This window comes from Monodon monoceros, unplaced genomic scaffold (genome assembly GCF_005190385.1).
Source record: "Monodon monoceros isolate NGI ecotype Baffin Bay Population unplaced genomic scaffold, NGI_Narwhal_1 Super_Scaffold_11, whole genome shotgun sequence".
Classification (NCBI taxonomy): Eukaryota; Metazoa; Chordata; class Mammalia; order Artiodactyla; family Monodontidae; genus Monodon; species Monodon monoceros.
The window spans coordinates 123,187,486-123,207,430 of record NW_021703767.1 but is presented as its reverse complement, the minus strand read 5'-3'; the positions used below and the strand labels follow the sequence as shown (position 1 = coordinate 123,207,430).

The 19,945-nt window shown below is 40.8% G+C and overlaps 1 protein-coding gene across 1 annotated transcript; it reads left to right on the top strand.

Moving 5' to 3' along the window:
• Positions 1–219: 219 nt before the first annotated feature.
• On the top strand, positions 220–19,492 carry MRPS22 (mitochondrial ribosomal protein S22). Its single transcript, XM_029214948.1, has 8 exons — positions 220–404; positions 6,845–7,008; positions 8,086–8,250; positions 10,102–10,245; positions 10,553–10,636; positions 12,138–12,283; positions 18,260–18,368; positions 19,364–19,492. The coding sequence occupies exons 1-8, from the start codon at positions 233–235 to the stop codon at positions 19,457–19,459; spliced, it is 1,080 nt and encodes a 359-aa protein (XP_029070781.1). The 5' UTR covers positions 220–232; the 3' UTR covers positions 19,460–19,492.
• Positions 19,493–19,945: the final 453 nt, after the last annotated feature.

The window sequence follows — 19,945 nt, the reverse complement described above, 5'->3', positions numbered from 1 at the left end:
GGTCTAGGAAAAAGAGCACATAAACACCTTCTACTTGTGAACAAGCGGTTTACAAGAAACAATCTATTGCTTCATAAGCAGAAATTTATTGTTTTATAAATAGAAATTGCGTAGCTTCCTGCAGCCTCCTCCCTCCTCCCTCTTCCACACTACATTTCCCAGAATGCCCTAAGAACCGCGCGAGACCCGGGATCGCTCTCAGACGCTTCCGGCGTGAGTGGCCCGGATAAGTATGGCGATCCTCGGAGCGTTTGTGTCGTTGTTCACCTCGCAGGCAGGTTCTCGGGTCACCTGGCGAGTCTGTTTCCGGGCCCGCACTCGGCCCCGGCCCGGTTCCCTGTTCCGGTCCCTGCCCGGGGTCTGCGGGGCTGGCACGCCATGCCGTGGGCTCGGCTCCGAGGCGGGTAAGTGACCTGCGGGGCGTCCTCTTGGACGTTCTCCTTGGATATCTAGAGCCTGCTTCAGGCTGGCGAGACCCACACGGGGGCCCCGGCTCTTCCTGCAGCGCGACCTTAGACCCAGTCGGCTCTCTCCTGTACCCGCGGGGTCTGTAGTCTACCGCGTTTGTTCATTAATTCCTTCACTTAAGCGTCAGTGCCTGGGCTCCGCTCTTTGTAAAGCACAGAGCTACGTTTAGGGGATACGGTGGACTAGGACTGACATGGGTTTTGCCCTGAGCTAACTGGCGGCCCAGTGGGGAATGGCAGTACAGTGTGACCCGGACTGTGATAGGGGTCGCAGAGAAGAGTGGCACTCAGACTAGGTTGAAAAGGCAAGGAAGGATTCCTGGAAAATACGGCCAAAGCTGAGACCTGGTTAATCGTGCCAGGGAGAAAACAAGAAGCATTCCACGCGGAGGAAACAGCATAAGCAAAAGTCCAGAAATGAGACCGAACACAGGTAGTTTGGGAACCCACTTTGGAGGCAGGATTGATGAGGCTGGTTATGACTTTGAATCTGGATATCAAAGGAGAAATCAATGTTACTTCTCAAGTTTCTGACTTGAGCAGTTGAGTGGAGAGTAGTCCCATTTACACCAAGACAGAGAAGATTAATTATAGGGCAGTTTTTTAGAGGGGAATGAGAGGAGGAGAAATGGGGGAGAAAAGGCAGGAGTAGATGAGGTAAGGAGACGGGAAGGGAAGCAAAGTTAAACGTCTGTTTTGGACGCATTAAATTTGAGGTGCCTTTGAGATTCAAAGTGGAGGTGTTGGGTATGCAGTTACATAGACATTGAGAAGTACTGGAGTAAAAATGTTAACTGAAGCTGGCGGAATGGGAGGGACTGTCTGAGGGGAGAGTAGTGCTGAGCACGACTGTGTGCCAGGCACTGTAAGAGACCCTGGGTGCCAGAGACCAGTACAAAACAGGATTGTGGCCTTGGGAGAACACAGAGTCTAGTGGGGACACGGTGCAGTAAGCAGATCACCTTAACTTTTTTTCTAAATGGTGTTGAAAGCCATTGGTGAGTTTTAAGTATGGGAGTGACCTTGATTACAGTTGAGATAAAAGTTTTTTTCCAGTTTTATTGAGATATATTTGATATACAGCAGTGTATAACTTCAAGGTGTACAACATAATTTGATTTACATATATCGTGAAATCGTTACCCCAGTAAGTTAACGTCCATCTTCTCATCCATCTTCTCATACAGATCCAAAAAAAGGAAGAAAAAGGTTTTTTTTCTCATGATGAGAATTTTTAGGATTTACTCTCAACAACTTTCATGTATACCATACAGCATTCCTAGAATTTATTTATCTTATAACTGAAAGTTTATACCTTTTGACCGCCCCGCCCCCCCAGCACCTTGCACTTCACAAAGGTCATACGGTATTTGTCTTTCTCTGCCTGACTTATCTTAGTGTAATGCCCTCAGGGTCCATCCATGTTGTCACGGCAGGATTTCCTCATTTTTTGTGGCTGAAAAATATTCTGTGTGTGTGTATTATTTTACATATTAAATTTTAAACTTCTCTGACAGCCATGATTTTCTACTAGGACGTGATCTTTGGGATGCTTTTCTTCTCACTAATAATATTCTTTCTTAGTAACTGTAAAGACAGGATGCTATCAGGAGTGCCTACTCTAACAGAACCACCTTTTACATGTTTTTAAACTATCTTTCTGGAAAAATTCAGAAGTATCTGTAACAAAATTATATGTTATTCACTATATTTTACACGTGTGTATGTATATGTTTATGTGTATATAAAGATGTGAGGTATATAACATATCTCACTCTTGTGTACACATAAACATACGTATGTATGTAAATATGTATGTATGTAAATATGTATCGTTTATCAATTGGTACTTAGGTTGTTTCTGTGTCTTGGCTATTGTAAATAATACTGCTATTAACATGGGGATGCAGGTAATCTCTTCAACATAGTGTTTTCATTTCCTTCAGATATATTCCCAGAAGTGGAATTGCTGGGTCATATGGTAGTTTTTTTTTTTTTTAGGAACCTCCATACTGTTTCCATAGTGGCTGTACCGGTTTACATTCCCACCAACAGTGCAGAGGGGTTCCTTTTTTCTGCACATCCACACCAGCATTTGTTATCTCTTGTCTTTTTGATGATAGCCATTCTAACAGGTATGAGATGATACCTCATTGTGGTTTTAATTTGCATTTCTTTAATGACTAGTGATGTTGAGTACTTTACATGTACCTTTCATACATCTTCTTTGGAGAAATGTCTGTTCAGGTCCTTTGCCCATTTTTTAGCTGGATTATTTGGTTTTTTGTTATTGAGTTGTATGAATTCTTTATATATTTTGGATACTAATTCCTCATCAGATATATGGTTTGCAATTTTTTTTGCGTTTTGTAGGTTGTCTTTTCATTTGTCGGTTGTTTCTTTTGCTGTGCAGCAGCTTTTTAGTTTGATGTAGTCCCACTTGTTTATTTTTAATCTTGTTGCTTGTGCTTTAGGTGTCATATACAAAAAATCATTGCCAAGACGAATGTCAAGGAGCTGTTTTCCTGTGTTTTCTTCTGGGAGTTTTATGGTTTCTGGTCTTACATTTAAGACTTTAATTCACTTCGAGTTAATTTTTGTGAATGGTGTAAGCTAGGGGTCTAGTTTCATTCTTTTACATGTGAATATCCAGTTTTCCCAGCACCGTTTATTGAAGAGACTGTCTTTTCTCCTTTGAGTATTCTTGGTTTCTTTGTCAAATATTAGTTGGCTCTATATGCATGAGTTTATTTATGCACTCTGATTTCTGTTCCCTTGGTCTATGTGTCTGTTTTTATGCCAGTACCATACTGTTTTGATTATATAGCTTGAAATCAGGAAGTGTGATGCCTCCTGCTTTGTTGTTCTTTCTTAGGATTACTTTGGCTATTCAGGGTCTTTTGTGGTTCCATACAAATTTTAGGTTTGTTTTTTCTGCCTCTGTAAAAAAATGCCATTGGACCCTCGATAGGGGTTGCATTGAATCTATAGATGATGTTGGGTAGTATGGACATTTTAACAATATTAATTCTTCTAATCCATGAACACAGGATACCTTTCCATTTATTTGTGTCTTCTTTGATTTCTTTTCAGCAGTGTTTTGTGGTTTTCAGTATAGCAATCTTTCACCTCCTTGGTTAAATTTATTACTAAATATTGTATTTTTTTAATTAATTAATTTTTTTTTTTGCGGTACGCGGGCCTCTCACTGTTGTGGCCTCTCCCGTTGCGGAGCACAGGCTCCGGACATGCAGGCTCAGCGGCCATGGCTCACGGGCCCAGCCGCTCCGCGGCATGTGGGATCTTCCCGGACCGGGGCACGAACCCATGTCCCCTGCATTGGCAGGCGGACTCTCAACCACTGCGCCACCAGGGAAGCCATAAATATTGTATTGTTTTTGATGCTTTCTTTTTCAGATAATTTGTTGTTAGTGTACAGAAATGGTATTGGTTTTGGTATATTTTGTGTCCTGCAACTTTACTGAATTTGTTGATTAGATCTAATGGTTTATTGATGGAGTCTTTAGGATATTTTTATAGATAAAATCATGTCATCTGCAAATAGAGACAGTTTCCTTTTCAATTCTGTTGCATTTTATTTCTTTTTCTTGCCTGAGTACTCTGGCTAGAACTTCCAGTACTGTGTTGAATAGGAATGATGAGATTGGACAGCCCTGTCTTGTTCCTGATCTTGGAGGAGAGGCTTTCAACCTTTCACCATTGAGTAGATTGTTAGCTGTGGGTTTGTCATATATGGCCTTTATTATGTTGAGGTGTGATCCTCTTGTACTTAATTTGTTAGAAGTTTTTAATCGTGAATTTTGTCAAATGCTTTTTCTGCATCTGTCAAAGTAATCATGTTTTTTTCCTTTCATTCTATGAATATTGATTGATTGACCTGAGTATGTTGAATCGTCTTCGCAGCCCAAGAAATAAATCCCATTTGACCATGGTGAATGATCTTTTTAATGTTATGCTGAATCAGTTTGCTAGTATTTTATTGAGAATGTTTGACCTGTAGTTTTTATTTATTTATTTATTTATTGTTGGGTCTTTGTTGCTGTGCGTGGGCTTTCTCTAGTTGCAGCGAGCGGGGGCTACTTTTCATTGTGGTGTGCGGGCTTCTCATTGTGGTGGCTTCTTTTGTTGCGGAGCCTGAGCTCTAGGCTCACGGGCTTCAGTAGTTGCAGCATGTGGGCTCGGTAGTCGCAATGCGCAGCCCCTAGAGCACAGGCTCAGTAGTTCTGGTGCATGGGCTTAGTTGCTTCGTGACTTGTGGGATCTTCCTGGACCAGGGCTCGAACCCATATCCCCTGCATTGGCAGGCGGATTCTTAACCACTGCACCACCAGGGAAGTCCTGGCCTGTAGTTTTCTGTTAGTATCCTTTATTGGCTTTGGTTAATGCTGGCCTCATAAAATGAGTTTGGGAGTGTTCCCTCCTCTTCGATTTTTTGGAAGAGTTTGAGAAGGATGGGCATTAATTCTTTAAATGTTTGGTAAAATTCATCTGTGAAGCCATCTGGTCCTGGGCCTTTCTTCATTGGGAGAATTTTTTATTACTGATTCAGTCTTTTTACTAGTAATTGGTCTGTTTTGATTTTCTATTTCTTCCCGATTTTGTCTCGGTAGATTGTATATTTCTAAGAATTTTTCCATTTCTTCTAGGTTGTCCAGTTTGTTGGCATATAGTTGTTCGTGCCTCTTACGATCCTTTGAAATTCTGTAGTATCGGTTGTAATGTGTTTTTCAGTTACAATTTTGTTGGTTTGGGTCCTCTTTTTTCCTCGGTCTAGCTAAAGGTTTGTCAATTTTGCTTATCTTTCCAATGAACGAACTCTTTGTTAATCTTTTCTGTTGTTTGAATTACATTTTTAAGAGATGACTGTGATTGTTCTGTGGAGAACGGTCAGAATGGAGGCAGGGGGATAGGTTAGGAGGCTAAGGCAAGAGATAGGATGGCCTTGACTAGAGTAGTGGCAGTGGGAAATGGAGGATTAAAGACCGATTTATGAGGTGTAACAGGCAGTATGTTTTGTGTCAGTATCCTTTTTTGTAAAATGGGGATAATCATAGTATTTGTGGGGTTGTTAGGAGGATTAAACGTGCCAAGTATGTAAAGTAGTTAGTACCGGCACATAGTAAATATCTAACAAGTGTCAGCTGCTAACATTACTCCTGCTGTTGGCTAGATGTGGATGGTAAAGGAGAAATCAAGAATGACTGTAGGCTTCTGGCCCACGTGACCTATTGGATGGTGCTAAGGATAATAGGAAAAGCAGGTTTGTGACAGGAGAGAAGTTATGGGTTCTGCTTTGGCAGTATTGAACTGCATGTGAGATATCCATTGGGTAGTTGGATGGAAGATGATCTTGGCTGGAGATTCAGATTTTAGAGTCTCCAGCATATAGAAGTAATTATAGGACGTTAGGAGATCATCCATCAAGAATGTGAGAAGGGAGAAAAGAAGAATGTAGTTCAGAATCCTGAGGGACACCAGGACGCCAGCATTTATAGGACTAGCAGAGGAAGAGGTGGTTGGGAAGGAATGGCTTTTTTTTTCTAATGGAAATGGAGGTTGGGCAAAGGGATAGGCAAGCTGCATAAGGCAGAGCTGAGATCTGAGTCTCCTCCTCTTCTGTCCAGCTTTCTTCCATGATGCCACATGACCTCTTCAGTGTCATGTCCAGTGACCCAGGCCTTTTTTTCCTAGCTGGATTCCCTCAGCCTAGAATTTCCTTCCCTTTTTCTCTGCTCTATTCAGGCACCTGGGAAGCCTTCTTTGACCCTACCATGCCCTTCTCTGCTCCCAGGCTATGTTTAGTTTCTGCCTCTGTAATCACACAACCCCCTGTACCTTCCTTGTATGTAGCACTTGCTCTAAGGAATGTAATGGAAGAGTGGAATTGATCTAGGCTCTGGCATCAGATAAACTGCAGTTTAAATCCTGGCTCTATCATTTAATAGCTAGTTGTCTTTAGGAAGACTCCAATATCCGATATCCTCATTTACAAAACTGGGATATCAGTATTTTGTGGGTTGTTGTAAGCATTCCTGAAAATGTATGTAATGAGTGGCATATAGGAGACAACTCTGTAGATGGTAGTAACCATGATTGTTGTTAATGTTGCATTAGCTACTTTTTTCATGTTGCTTTCTTCACTAGACTTTCAGTGCCTTTTTGGCAGAAACTGTATCTTTATCATAGTGAATGCTCAGTAATTTTAAATGAATGAATGAAGGAATCTTGTAGGTATTAGTATTATGCATACTGAGGTAGACCTTGTGTTAATAATTTTTATTGTTGACTTTTCCATTTAGAGGTCTTGTTGGTTTGTCATTTTTGACATCTTATTTACTAAAAATTCATTTTAACAGAATCTGGTAGCTCAAAGATCAAGAAACCTACCTTTATGGATGAGGAAGTCCAAAGCATACTCATCAAGATGACAGGCTTAGATCTGAAGAAGATTTTTAAGCCAGCTATACAAGAAGTGAAGCCACCAACTTATAAGCTAATGACCCAAGCACAGTTGGAAGAGGTATGTGAATGTAAGAATATTGGTATAATACCTTCCTTTAAAGGATTAAACAAGATTTCCAGGACCCCTTCAGACGCTGGTAGCTGCTCTTCCACAGGTGCTAGTGAGGGGGAGTTGCAGGCACAGAAGTGAGAAAAGAAATGTGAGCAGGCAGGCAGAGAGGAGCAGGGGGTGTGGCCAAAATTAGGCAGACTGGGCGTGTGGTCCAGGCCTGGCTGTCCGGCAGAACCGCCTCTGCTCCAGAACCAGCTTGATCAGCCTCCCTTTGTGCTGCCTGTTCCAGCTTCCTTCCTAGAGGAACATTTGTTGTGAGTACTTTGAGGCTGAGGCTTTGGTGAGATTATGAGATCCTTCTGGACAGTGTCCAACTCCAGGCAAGGGTCCTCCTGGAGTCGTGGGTATTGAGTGCTTTGTGGAAAATGCTTTGATGTATGAATATGTGAAGAGCAATAGCTCTTCTTTCTAATTCAAAAATAATTAAGAGTCATAGCAAAAAATTCAAATACCCAATAGCGTATCACACGAAGGGCCCCTTTCACCTCTCAGAGGTAACCACCGTTAACAGTATGGCATGGAGCAGTGTGCTCAGTGGTTAAGGGCAGGGGCTCTGGAGTTAAGTTGCCTGGGTTCAAATCCTAGTGCTGCAGCTTCTTAGCAATTTACTTAACATTTGTGTACCTCTATTTTCTCTCTCATAAAATGACATAACAGTAGCACTTAGCTCATAAGGTAGTTGTGGGCATTAAATGAGCCAAATATAATACAAAATATTTAAACATATAGTAAGCACCCAATAAGTGAAATCCTTTGTCCTATTTCGGGCAGCTTTTGTGGCCTGGCTCTGTCTTTGAGCATCCCTTTGCTGTTTTGAGAGTGGTTAAGCCTGTAGCTAGTGCTCTCAGCCACACCACAGAGGCAAAGACCAGGGCCCAGGAGCCCAAGTTTGGCTTTTTACTCACTTATTCATGGCTACAGCTTCTTCTCTTTGAAGTCTTTTTCATTAGTATCTGCTTTTGTCAGGTGATCCTTTTGGTCTGTAACCTTGCGGCTTTCCCAAGAAATATTTTATTTCATTAGGCTACAAGACAGGCAGCCGAGGCGGCTAAAGTCCGATTAAAAATGCCACCAGTTCTGGAAGAGCGAGCGCCAATAAATGACGTGTTAGCTGAAGATAAGATTTTGGAAGGAACAGAAACAGCCAAATATGTGTTTACTGATATATCATATTGCATACCACACCGGGTAAGTGTATGTCTAATTGCAAAATGATTTTTATTTGAAATACTGTGTAGAGATGGGCCTGAGGGACGAGGGTCAACATCGTGTGACCCAGCTGTCTCTGAATCTTCCAAACCAGAATTTCTGCGACTGAGTGAGACCTGGCAGATACAGCATAAAGAAGAAAAATGCAAACCAGCACCATATCATCATGTCACCATTTCCTTACAGATTATGGACACAGTATTTCCAGATTGACTGCAGAAAAAGAGACAGGTGTGCTGAGACAGAACAAGACAGAAACCTACCCTCAAACCACAAATAGGAAAGTATCTTCAAGGCAATATAGGAGAAGGGAGATTCTGCCCAAGTTAGACTGATTTCCGTAGCTGAAGCTTTTTAAGATGGAAATTCTTGCTGATGCCCAAAAAACTCAGACTTCCTGAAGGATTTTCACTGTTCAGAATTTGCAGTAAAAATGGCAGGTTTCCCCAGATAATTTTCAGGCACCACTTCATCTGTTGTAGTTTTTATTGTCTAGCTCCTCTTCCTCTGATTGCCAGTTCCAAAAGAACACTCTGGCACTTACAAAATATATTAGTTGTTGTTTGAGCCTTTTCAAGTAAAGAGTAAAAGAGTAATTTACAGTTCAGCCCACAAGATGCAGTAGAATATTGCATAGTGATAGGGCTGGAAAAAGGGCCACCCTGTACTAATCTTTTTATCATATGTGATTTTGGTTAGAAGACATGATTTGAGCAATGTCCATGTCTGTACATCAATCACCTGTATATCTGACATAATGAACAGGGATCAGTTTCATTTTTAATTAGAGTTTTTGCTTTTATATATGTTTGCAGTGCTGTGCAGGCTGGTTGTGGGAGCATTCTATAACCTGAGAGGGAGAAAGGAACTTGGAATTCAAATTACCAAAATCCTTTTGAGGAACAACTGTGTTACTTTGCCATCTGCTATTTTTTTTTCTATTTGCAGTGCTTGATGAAAGTTTTAATTATATTATCCTCAGAACACATTCAGAGACCCTTAACATCTCTGAAGAGTTGAGTGTCAGTACCATCTGGTTAATTTAAACATTAATCAGATGGGTCTCATTTATCTGCTATGTGCAAAGCTCTGTGTAAGTCACTCTGGGTGTTGCAAAGAATTGTAATCCACAATTCCTGACCTCTTCCAGTTCTGTAACAATATTAACAATATCTGAGAGGTGTTAAGAATCCTGCACGTGATAAATTGCCAGTTGGGTGGTACACACAGTGGGTGGAATTCAGTGGAGGAAGCAGCCCTGTGGCCTGGGATTTGGCAGGCGGACCAGCCAGTCTCTGACACTTTTGTCTCGAGTATGAGGCATCGCAGAGGTGTGGGATTAAGACTCCACACCTTTGGGTTTGTTCCTTCAATCCCTGGGACTTTAAACATAAATCATAAAGTAGTAAAGTCTGTCTGTGTGAGACTTTAGGATGGGGAAATGAAATAATTCAGAAAGGTTTTATAGCACTTCTTTCTTCTGAAATGTATTTAGATGAATCTCAGGTCACCTTTTTTTAGTTGAACCGTTTTATGTATTTATGTATCTATAGCCCACTTGACGGCTATAGATCACATTTAGTACATACTTTGATTTAGGTTTCTGCTTGTCAGAGGCACGGCAGTGATTAGTGAAGGGAGTATCAAATCTCGCCAGGTCTTTGAGGCTTACAGTTATCATTGAAATCATACAGATGATTGCATCTTATGTTTCCCGGTTGCATTTTATATTGTTGATTGCAAGTTATTCTTATAATGGTGCTTAGTGAGACACTGGAACTAAAAATTAAGTCCTCACGGACTCATCCTTGACTACGTTTTCTATTTCAGGAGCGTTTTATTGTTGTCAGAGAACCAAGTGGCACACTACGCAAAGCCTCTTGGGAAGAAAGGGACCGGATGATTCAAGTTTATTTCCCAAAAGAAGGTCGTAGAGTTTTAACACCAGTAATTTTCAAGGAAGAAAATCTTCAGGTAAGGTGATTTTGGTTTCATAGAGGTAGTGCTGATGGTTTCTTTGTTGAACAGTTGGCTCTGGTGCTGCTGGGCATTTTGCTTTGATAAACAGACATTTCTAATGATAAGGAGGGTTATTTATCTTGTAATTGGCTTAGGTAGGATTTGAATCCAGGTGTGACAGTTACGAAGCCTGTGTTCTTTCTGCATCCCTCTTGCTGGGCACAGATGTGGCCTGTGTGTGGATGGGCAGGTCCGGCATGGCGTCAGGACAGGCATTGCACTCTCATGTTCTTCTCATCTAATTCTGTGTGTGTTGGTTTAGACCATGTACAGCCAGGACCGGCATGCTGATGTCCTCAATCTCTGCGTTGCCCAGTTTGAGCCAGATTCTGCTGAATATATCAAAGTGAGTATATTCTACAGTTTCTAAAGTATGGGCTTAAGTATGGTTATGAGTATGATTTTTTAATCCAGCACAATGAGTTCGGTTATAAGCTTTGATACAGGGGGAAGAGAAGGGAAATGCCTGAACACCTATCAAGTGCCTGATGTACACCAGATAGATATTTTCATCCTCACAACCCTTGACTGAAGGATGAGAGAATTTAAGAGAGTTAAGTAACTTGTTGAAAGTTGCACAGCTAGTCAGTGGTAGAGATAAGACCCAAACTTGATGGCAAAGACTATTCTTTTTTCAGTTAATCACACAGGAAAACAGTTGTTCACGGAAATTTGCCAGAATGCAGTGTATGTATCTTACAGTTCAGTTTAATAAATAATCATATAGTACCTTCCATGTATAAGGTATTGTGGAGGTGTAGGTTATGGCATGAACTAGGATAGGGAGCCCTGTCAAAGTCCACAAATGATTGTGGGGAAGAGTGCTAGTTAAGTATACAGATAATTAGCACTGTAGGTCTAAGATGTTAGGTGCTAAGAGGAGGTTACAACCTGCTCTCAGGCGTCATAGGGCTCTTGAAGAGGGTTCTAGAAGGGCAGGGAACATTATGGCTGGTGGAGTTGGGTGAGGAGAGGTGTTTCAGGTAGAGGGGAAAGTATGAACAACAGGCAGGAAACAAAGTATACTTGAGAAATGGCCAGTCATCTGGTTTGCTTGTACATGCAGTGTATAGGTAGGGGAGTGGCTCAAGATTAAGCTAGAAAGGTAGATGCGGCCATATCACAGGTGACCTCAGATGCTAGGCTGATGAATCTGACCTCAGTCAGCAGCCTTTTGAACGCAAGAATGCCCTCATCAAAGTCCTCATTTAGGAAGATCACTCTAGAAGAACTGAAGGAACATTAGTTAATAAGTTAGTGTGGGGTAGTTGATTGGATAGGGAAAAAAGGGAGTGGTGGCCCATTATTTCCAGTGGTCCATATATATATATATATATATATATATATATGTAATAGGAGCTTCATAAATAGTGCGTGGCTGGGCTTCCCTGGTGGCGCAGTGGTTGAGAGTCCGCCTGCGAATGCGGGGGACACACGGGTTCGTGCCCTGGTCCGGGAAGATCCCACATGCCGCGGAGCCACTGGGCCCGTGATCCATGGCCGCTGAGCCTGAGCGTCCGGAGCCTGTGCTCTGCAACGGGAGAGGCCACAACAGTGAGAGGCCCGCGTACCGCAAAAAAAAAAAAAAAAAATAGTGCGTGGCTGCTGAAGAGTAATTGATCTGGCTATAAATGTTTGGCAGACTTGTTCCAGGCCCTATATACTTTTACAGTAGAGGGCTGGTCTAAATCATACCTGCTGGTTAGTGATAGTGGAGGCCGGTATAAGTAGACCTCGTTTACTGATACTTTCTTAGGCAGCTCACATGCTAGTAGATGTATACCCAGTAATGCTGCTCACTTCTATTTATTTTCATATTTCTGAAAAGTTGCATTTTGTGTGGATAGATTCATCATCAGACCTACGAAGATATAGATAAATATGGAAAGTATGACCTTTTACGTTCAACAAGACACTTCGGTGGAATGGCTTGGTATTTTGTAAATAAGAAAAAGATTGATGGTTTACTGATTGACCAGATTCAGAGAGATTTGTAAGTATGATCTTAGTAAGTAAAGAAATTCTTATTATCATTAAACTTGTATTTAATCTATGTTATTTTTCCAGTGATAACAATGTCCTGTCCAGTGATAGATTTCACTTACCTCAGTTTGTTTATGGGTTTGTTTTTCCAGTATAATCCAGTTTTCTCAGTCTTTGCTTCTGTGTTGTGTAAACAGGGCTGGATTCTTTGAAAGAGTAAATGGCTTTGGATCTGTACTGTATACCCTAGATATTGACTTATCCCTGGCCTTACTGGTGCTCCTGGATACCAGTGAATTTTCCATATACTTAAAGGGGATTAAATAGGAAATGTAAAGAAGTAGACATAAGCTCTGATGGGTGCTTTTCAGTAAAAGTCATTTAATTTATGAAAATACTCTTGCTTTTGATCCTCCTTGTTTTTGCAAGATTTTTAAGGCATTAAAAAGGTTACAGGTTTTTTTCAAAGTTGCGTGAAACGAAGAATGTCTGTTGTATTTTAGCATTCAACTGGTGTGCACCCAGCCTTCTAGCTGAAATAATACTTTACAACTTGTGATGAACTGAGGAGAAGATTATTTTCGAGTATCTTTCCATTGGTTGAGTTAGAGAAAGGCCAAAATAACAAGGAAAAGAAACCAACACGGCTGTAGTAAGAAAGTCACCAGAGAGCTTAGTGATTATTGCCATCTTGAATGTAAGGAGTTTTGACTCAGACTATCCTCTGTGTAATCTGAACCGTTCACACAAAGGTAAAGGCATTTGGAACTAGAAGGTTCCATATTGTCTAAGAATTACAGCCCATGTGGAAACAGTGTCATTTCTCATAGAAACATCATTCCTAATGGTAAGTGATTTCCAGGCTAGCCCTCTTCTCCAGCATATGTAGTGTAATCCAATTGAGAGGGCAGAAATATACCTTCATCCCACATAAGCAAGAGGCTGCTGGTGGTCATGAGGATGCTCAAAAATGACTTGCCTTTAGGTGCATTAGCAGTGACATCTCCTGTGAATGAATTTTCTTATAAAGCTCCTCAAATGTAAATATTCTGAAATTATTTTATTATAAAAAGAATTTAACTTTTTTTTATTTTTTGCGCTACGTGGGCCTCTCACTGTTGTGGCCTCTCCCGTTGCGGAGCACAGGCTCCGGAGGCGCAGGCTCAGGGGCCATGGCTCAGGGGCCCAGCCGCTCTGCGGCATGTGGGGTCTTCCCGGACCGGGGCAAGAACCCGCGTCCTCTGCATCGGCGGACTCTTAACCACTGCGCCAGCAGGGAAGCCCGAATTTAACATTTTTTATAAGAAATTAGAGCAACACAGAAATGTACTTGTGGACTTCCCTGGTGGTGCAGTGGTTAGGAATCCACCTGCCAATTCAGGGGACACGGGTTTTATCCCTGGTCCAGGAAGATCCCACATGCCGAGGAGCAACTAAGCCCGTGCATCACAAGCCTGCGCTCTAGTGCCTGCGAGCCACAACTACTGCGCCCACTTGCCTAGAGCCCGAGCTCTGCAATGAGAAGCCACCGCAGTAAGCCTGCGCACCACTGTGAAGAGTAGCCCCTATTCACCGCAACTGGAGAAAGCCCATGCACAGCAATGAAGACCCAACACAGCCAAAAAGGAATAAATTTTTTTAAAAAACTGTATTTCTTCGAAAATTAAGGTTCTTTATCGAGGAGTACTAATAAGCGATATTCTAGTAATACTCATCACACATACGCTTTACCTCTGAAGCAGTTCATTTGCATACTGGGAGGGAACTTTGAGTTCCCTGAATTTCCTGATCTGCTTAAGTAAAACTTCTGTGGGAATGCTGAACAGGACAGTTTGCTGCAAATCCCAGGCTAAACAGTAGAGGGTGCATGTCCTCAGTGAACGGAGCCCAGGCCAGAATTGAGATTCTGCACATTTATTTCAAACTGAAGTTCCACTGTTGGTTTTGAATTGAGATGCCTTTAAAATCTTTACATGTAAATTTATTTTTTTTTAATTTCAAATATGGGCTGGGTGTGAAGCTAAATTATTCTGTGAGACACAGGCATCGTACTGTAGCATGAACGTAAAGAAGCCGTAAGCATGACTAAGATATAGAAACCCATTTAAGCTCTTTATGGGTTCACATGGTTATACTGTTATCTTTTGTTGTCATGTTTATTGGACTATTAGATTACAACAAACACAACAGATTTATACTGAACATTTAAAAAATATTTTTCCTCTGGAAAGTTTTACTTTCTCACTTCTGGCTTCTTAGTTCTACCAAGACATGGCCTTTAGGGTGGATGGGCCTTGGAACGAGCCCAGAGCATCTCTCAAAGGTCACCATGTCTTGAGAAATTCTTTACCCCACTCTAGAAGGGTTTTTATTTTTCCTTTAACATCTTTATCAGAGTATAATTGCTTTACAATGTTGTGTTAGTTTCTGCTCTATAACAAAGTGAATCAGCTATATGGATACATATATCCCTATATCCCCTCCTTCTGGCATCACCCTCCCACCCTCCTTATCCCACCCTTCTAAGGTGGTCGCAAAGCACCGAGCTGATCTCCCTGTGCTATGCGGCTGCTTCCCACTAGCTAGCTATTTCACATTTGGTAGTGTATATATGTCCATGCCACTCTCTCACTTCGTCCCAGCTTACCCTTCCCCCTCCCCGTGTCCTCAAGACCATTCTCCACGTGTGTGTCTTTATTCCTGTCCTGCCCCTAAGTTCTTCAGAACCAATTTTTTTTTTTTTAGATTCCATATATATGTGTTAGCATACGGTATTTGTTTTTCTCTTTCTGATTTACTTCACTCTGTATGACTGACTCTAGGTCCATCCACCTCACTACAAATAACTCAATCTCGTTTCTTTTTATGGCTAATATTCCACTGTATATATGTACCACATCTTCTTTATCCATTCGTCTGTCAGCAGACACTTAGGTTGCTTCCATGTCCTGGCTATTGTAAATAGAGCTGCAATGAACATTGTGGTACATGACTCTTTTTGAATTATGGTTTTCTCAGGGTATATGCCCAGTAGTGGGATTGGTGGGTTGTATGGTAGTTCTATTTTTAGTTTTTTAAGGAACCTCCATACTGTTTTCCATAGTGGCTGTATCAGTTTACCTTCCCACCAACAGTGCAGGAGGGTTCCCTTTTCTCCACACCCTCTCCTGCATTTATTGTTCATAGATTTTTTGATGATGGCCATTCTGACCGGTGTGAGGTGATAGCTCGTTGTAGCTTTAATTTGCATTTCTCTAATGATTAGTGATATTGAGCATCTTTTCATGTGTTTGTTGGCAGTCTGTATGTCTTCTCTGGAGAAATGTCTATTTAGGTCTTCTGCCCATTTTTGGATTGGGTTGTTTGTTTTTTTGTTATTGAGCTGCATGAGCTTCTTGTATATTTTGGAGATTAATCCTTTGTCAGTTGCTTCATTTGCAAATATTTTCTCCCATTCTGAGAGTTGTCTTTTCACCTTGTTTATGGTCTCCTTTGCTGTGCAAAAGCTTTTAAGTTTCATTAGGTCCCATTCATTTATTTTTGTTTTAATTTCCATTTCTCTAGGAGGTGGGTCAAAAAAGATCTTGCTGTGATTTATGTCATAGTGTTCTGCCTATGTTTTCCTGTAAGAGTTTTATAGTGTCTGGACTTACATTTAGGTCTTTAATCCATTTTGAGTTTATTTTTGTATAGGTGTTAGGGAGTGTTCTAATTTCATTCTTTTACACGTAGCTGTCCAGTTTTCCCAGCACCACTTATTGAAGAGGCTGTCCTTTCTCCATTGTATATCCTTGCCTCCTTTATCAAAGATAAGGTGACCATATGTGCGTGGGTTTACCTCTGGGCTTTCTGTCCTGTTCCATTGATCTATATTTCTGTTTTGGTGCCAGTACCATACTGTCCTGATTACTGGAGCTTTGTAGTATAAAGTCCGGGAGCCTGACTCCTCTAGCTCCATTTTTCTTTCTCAAGATTGCTTTGGCTATTCGGGGTCTTCTGTGTTTCCATACAAATTGTGAAACTTTTTGTTCTAGTTCTGTGAAAAATGCCAGTGGTAGTTTGATAGGGATTGCATTGAATCTTTAGATTGCTTTGGGTAGTAGAGTCATTTTCACAATGTTGATTCTTCCAATCCAAGAACATGGTATATCTCTCCATCTGTTTGTATCATCTTTAATTTCTTTCATCAGTGTCTTACAGTTTTCTGCATACAGGTCTTTTGTCTCCTTAGGTAGGTTTCTATTTTATTCTTTCTGTTGCAGTGGTAAATGGGAGTGTTTCCTTAATTTCTCTTTCAGATTTTTCATCTTTAGCATATAGGAATGCAAGAGATTTCTGCATTTTGTATCCTGCTACTCTACCAAATTCCTTGATTAGCTCTAGAAGTTTTCTGGTAGCATCTTTAGAATTCTCTATGTATAGTATCATGTCATCTGCAGACAGTGACAGTTTTACTTTTCTGATTTTGATTCATTTCTTTTTCTTCTCTGATTGCTGTGGCTAAAACTTCCAACCTATGTTGAATAATAGTGGTGAGAGTGGGCAACCTTGTCTTGTTCCTGATCTTAGCGGAAATGGTTTCAGTTTCTTACCACTGAGAACGATGTTGGCTGTGGGTTTGTCATATATGGCCTTTATTATGTTGCGGTAAGTTCCCTCTATGCCTACTTTCTTGCAGGTTTTTATCATAAATGGGTTTAAATTTTGTCAAAAGCTTTTTCTGCATCAATTGAGATGATCATATGGTTTTTCTCCTTCAACTTGTTAATATGGTGTATCACATTGATTGACTTGCCTATATTGAAGAATCCTTGCATTCCTGGGATAAACCACACTTCATCATGGTGTATGATCCTTTTAATGTGCTGTTGGATTCTGTTTGCTAGTATTTTGTTGAGGATTTTTGCATCTATGTTCATCAGTGATATTGGCCTATAGTTTTCTTTCTTTGTGACATCTTTGTTTGGTTTTGGTATCAGGGTGATGGTGGCCTCTTAGAATGAATTTGTGAGTGTTCCTCCCTCTGCTATATTTTGGAAGAGCTTGAGAAGGACAGGTGTTAGCTCTTCTCTAAATGTTTGATAGAATTCGCCTGTGAAGCCATTAGAAGGGTTATTTTTATATACCCTGTCAGCTTTGAGGTGGCAAATGGTAGGAAGGTATTGACTATGTGAGAGCACAGAGATTATTTAGTTTGGGGAAGGCTAAGTTTTAAGGTTGATAAACATTGTTTATAGGTTTCACAAAAGATAAGTACAAACTGTAAGACTTGAGCTTTTTTGTTATGGCTTCATCATAGATAGTTGTGTGACACTAGATAGGCTACTGAGGTAGAACCTGACTTTCCTTTTGTGTGGTATGCATAATTGCACATTTGCTTCCCTAGGATGCTGATTTTTAACTGATGGGTTCCTGTGAATACAGGAGGCCTGGGAGTCTTGCCTTGGACTCCTAAAATGCTTCATACAGAGGCATCTGTCTCAATGAAAATTTGTTAGCAGATGTCACTGCAATGGTGGCACTGAGCAATCCCCATGACCACCAGCCTCCGGCTTATGTAGGATGAAGGTACAGTCACACCCCCTGAGTTGGATTATGTTACCTGCTGATGATGTGGGCTGGCTTGGAAATCATCTACCATTAGAACGCTGTCTCTACAAGAAATGATGTTCTGCTTCCAAAAAGGATACAGCCACATTTAGAATACATTCACTGTCATAAATTGGGCCCTGCCTGTATTGACTCCTGCCCTACCTATCTCAGAGTTGAAATGAAGCCTAAATTAGACAGTATTCCTGAAAGTGCCTTTGAAAATATGAAACTGAAGGCCATAAAAATTTTTTTCTGGCCCAAGGGAAGTTTGAAATGTAATTTAAAGTTTGGCACATTTTATAGGACTGTGAAGCAAAAGAAGAAAACAGTACAAACAAAAATTAAAAAGGAAGAAAACAATAAACCTTTTTAACAGTAAACCCTTTCCCTCTAGAGTCGATGATGCCACCAGCTTGGTCCAGCTCTATCACATCCTCCATCCAGATGGCCAGTCAGCTCAAGAGGCCAAAGAGCAGGCTGCTGAGGGATTACATTTAGTTAAGGTAAAGGGACTTTTTTCACATTAGCTACTGTGTGGTGACTGAGTTGGAAAGAATTTTTAAGTGGGTCATATTTAATGGTAACTAAACAGATTTGTGGCCTTGAACCAGAGTGATCGGAGCTACCATATTTCTTTAGCCTGGACAGTAGAAACAGAGCTGCTGCTGGAGTCCAAGAAGTTCACACAGTGGGGCAGTAGCCCCCTTGTTTTTTGCAGTACTGGCAACTAAGTGGTCAGGTCACCAGCAGGGCGTGGTGGAGGACTGCTGGGTAGTACACATCCCCAGTGCAGCTTCCTGTCCTCCAGTTCGGTCACATTCCTGTTCCAGGTGTCCAGAGCTGGGAGGGTAGTGCTTGTATAAATACCAGGCCTTAGTTGTGCTATCATTTTGGAATTGCATACCTCTCAAAACTATGGGCTAACATAGATGTCTCTGTAAATGTTGAGAGATGATTTTTTTCAGGAAGGGAAGGGGAGACCATTGTATAATTTTCATCTCTAGATTCTAATGCTCAGGATAGACATGTATTTGTGGATCTGGCTTCTATCCCAATATTACTTCATGCATACTTCAAAGCAGTTACAAAGCTTACTAAGGATAAAAACCACCAGTGATGATGACATCATAGGTGGGGTAGGAAAGAAACCATTCTTTAAAGTGAAAAATCAGTTTGCTAACTCTTATCCTCCAGATTTCTCTTGAACCTAATGGTTTTTATTTTGATCCAGCAATGTCAGGTTTCTTAATTTTTTTCTGAAAGATGGCATCCATATTTGGATACCTCTGGTGTTTAGAATTAGTATTGCTTTAACTGTGATACTGTTTTCTGTCCATGTAGTATGCTTATTGTTTGGTAATCAGAAAAATACTGGAAATGTGGAAGGCTTTTTAAACTGGGACTTTCCTTTGCTACTACAGAAATGTTAGTGATGTCTCAAAACTAAAAACTATCAATAGTATATGCTCTATTATTTTCAAACTTTTTTTTTAAACAGGTCTTTGCAGAAACAGAAGCACAGAAGGGAGCATATATAGAATTAACACTGCAAGCTTATCAAGATGCATTCATTAGCAATTCTGCAGCTTCCTAAAAATACTTTTTAAATAAATTTCATTTTACTAAATACTGGCTAGTTTTCTCTGTTTGTTAATACTGAGTGGTTTAAAAATGTCAAAATTGGGAGTTCCCTCCCTATAAAATTACTTCTTTTGTTTTTTAAATTCCAAGTAGTGCCTCTATCAGAAATACAAAGAAAAACTTGTTACTCTGCTCACTTTCCTAGGCTACAAGGGGATAACTAACTAACTGAGAAGTACATCTTAGTGCCTGGTTATGAATTTTTCTGATCATGTCAGATGAGTACAGTGTAACAAGAAAGGAAGAAGAAAGTACTATGCCTCTCTGTGTTACCAAATGGGCCAGTCAGTCGGTAATTTAACTAGAGCCCAGCTTAATGAGGTCAGAGGAGCTGGAGTTTCAGACCCCGATTCCAGAAACGGGTACCTACCAGACAAAGTCAGGGCAAGGCATAAGAAAGCTACATAGAGAGGAATAATGCCATGAGGTCAAGGAAAAT

Coding starts and splice junctions, on each gene's coding strand:
- MRPS22 (XM_029214948.1), top strand. CDS start 233: ATGGCGATCCTCGGAGCGTTTGTGTCGTTGTTCACCTCGCAGGCAGGT. Junction 405..6,844: donor TGGGCTCGGCTCCGAGGCGG/GTAAGTGACCTG, acceptor TCATTTTAACAG/AATCTGGTAGCTCAAAGATC. Junction 10,246..10,552: donor TCAAGGAAGAAAATCTTCAG/GTAAGGTGATTT, acceptor GTGTTGGTTTAG/ACCATGTACAGCCAGGACCG.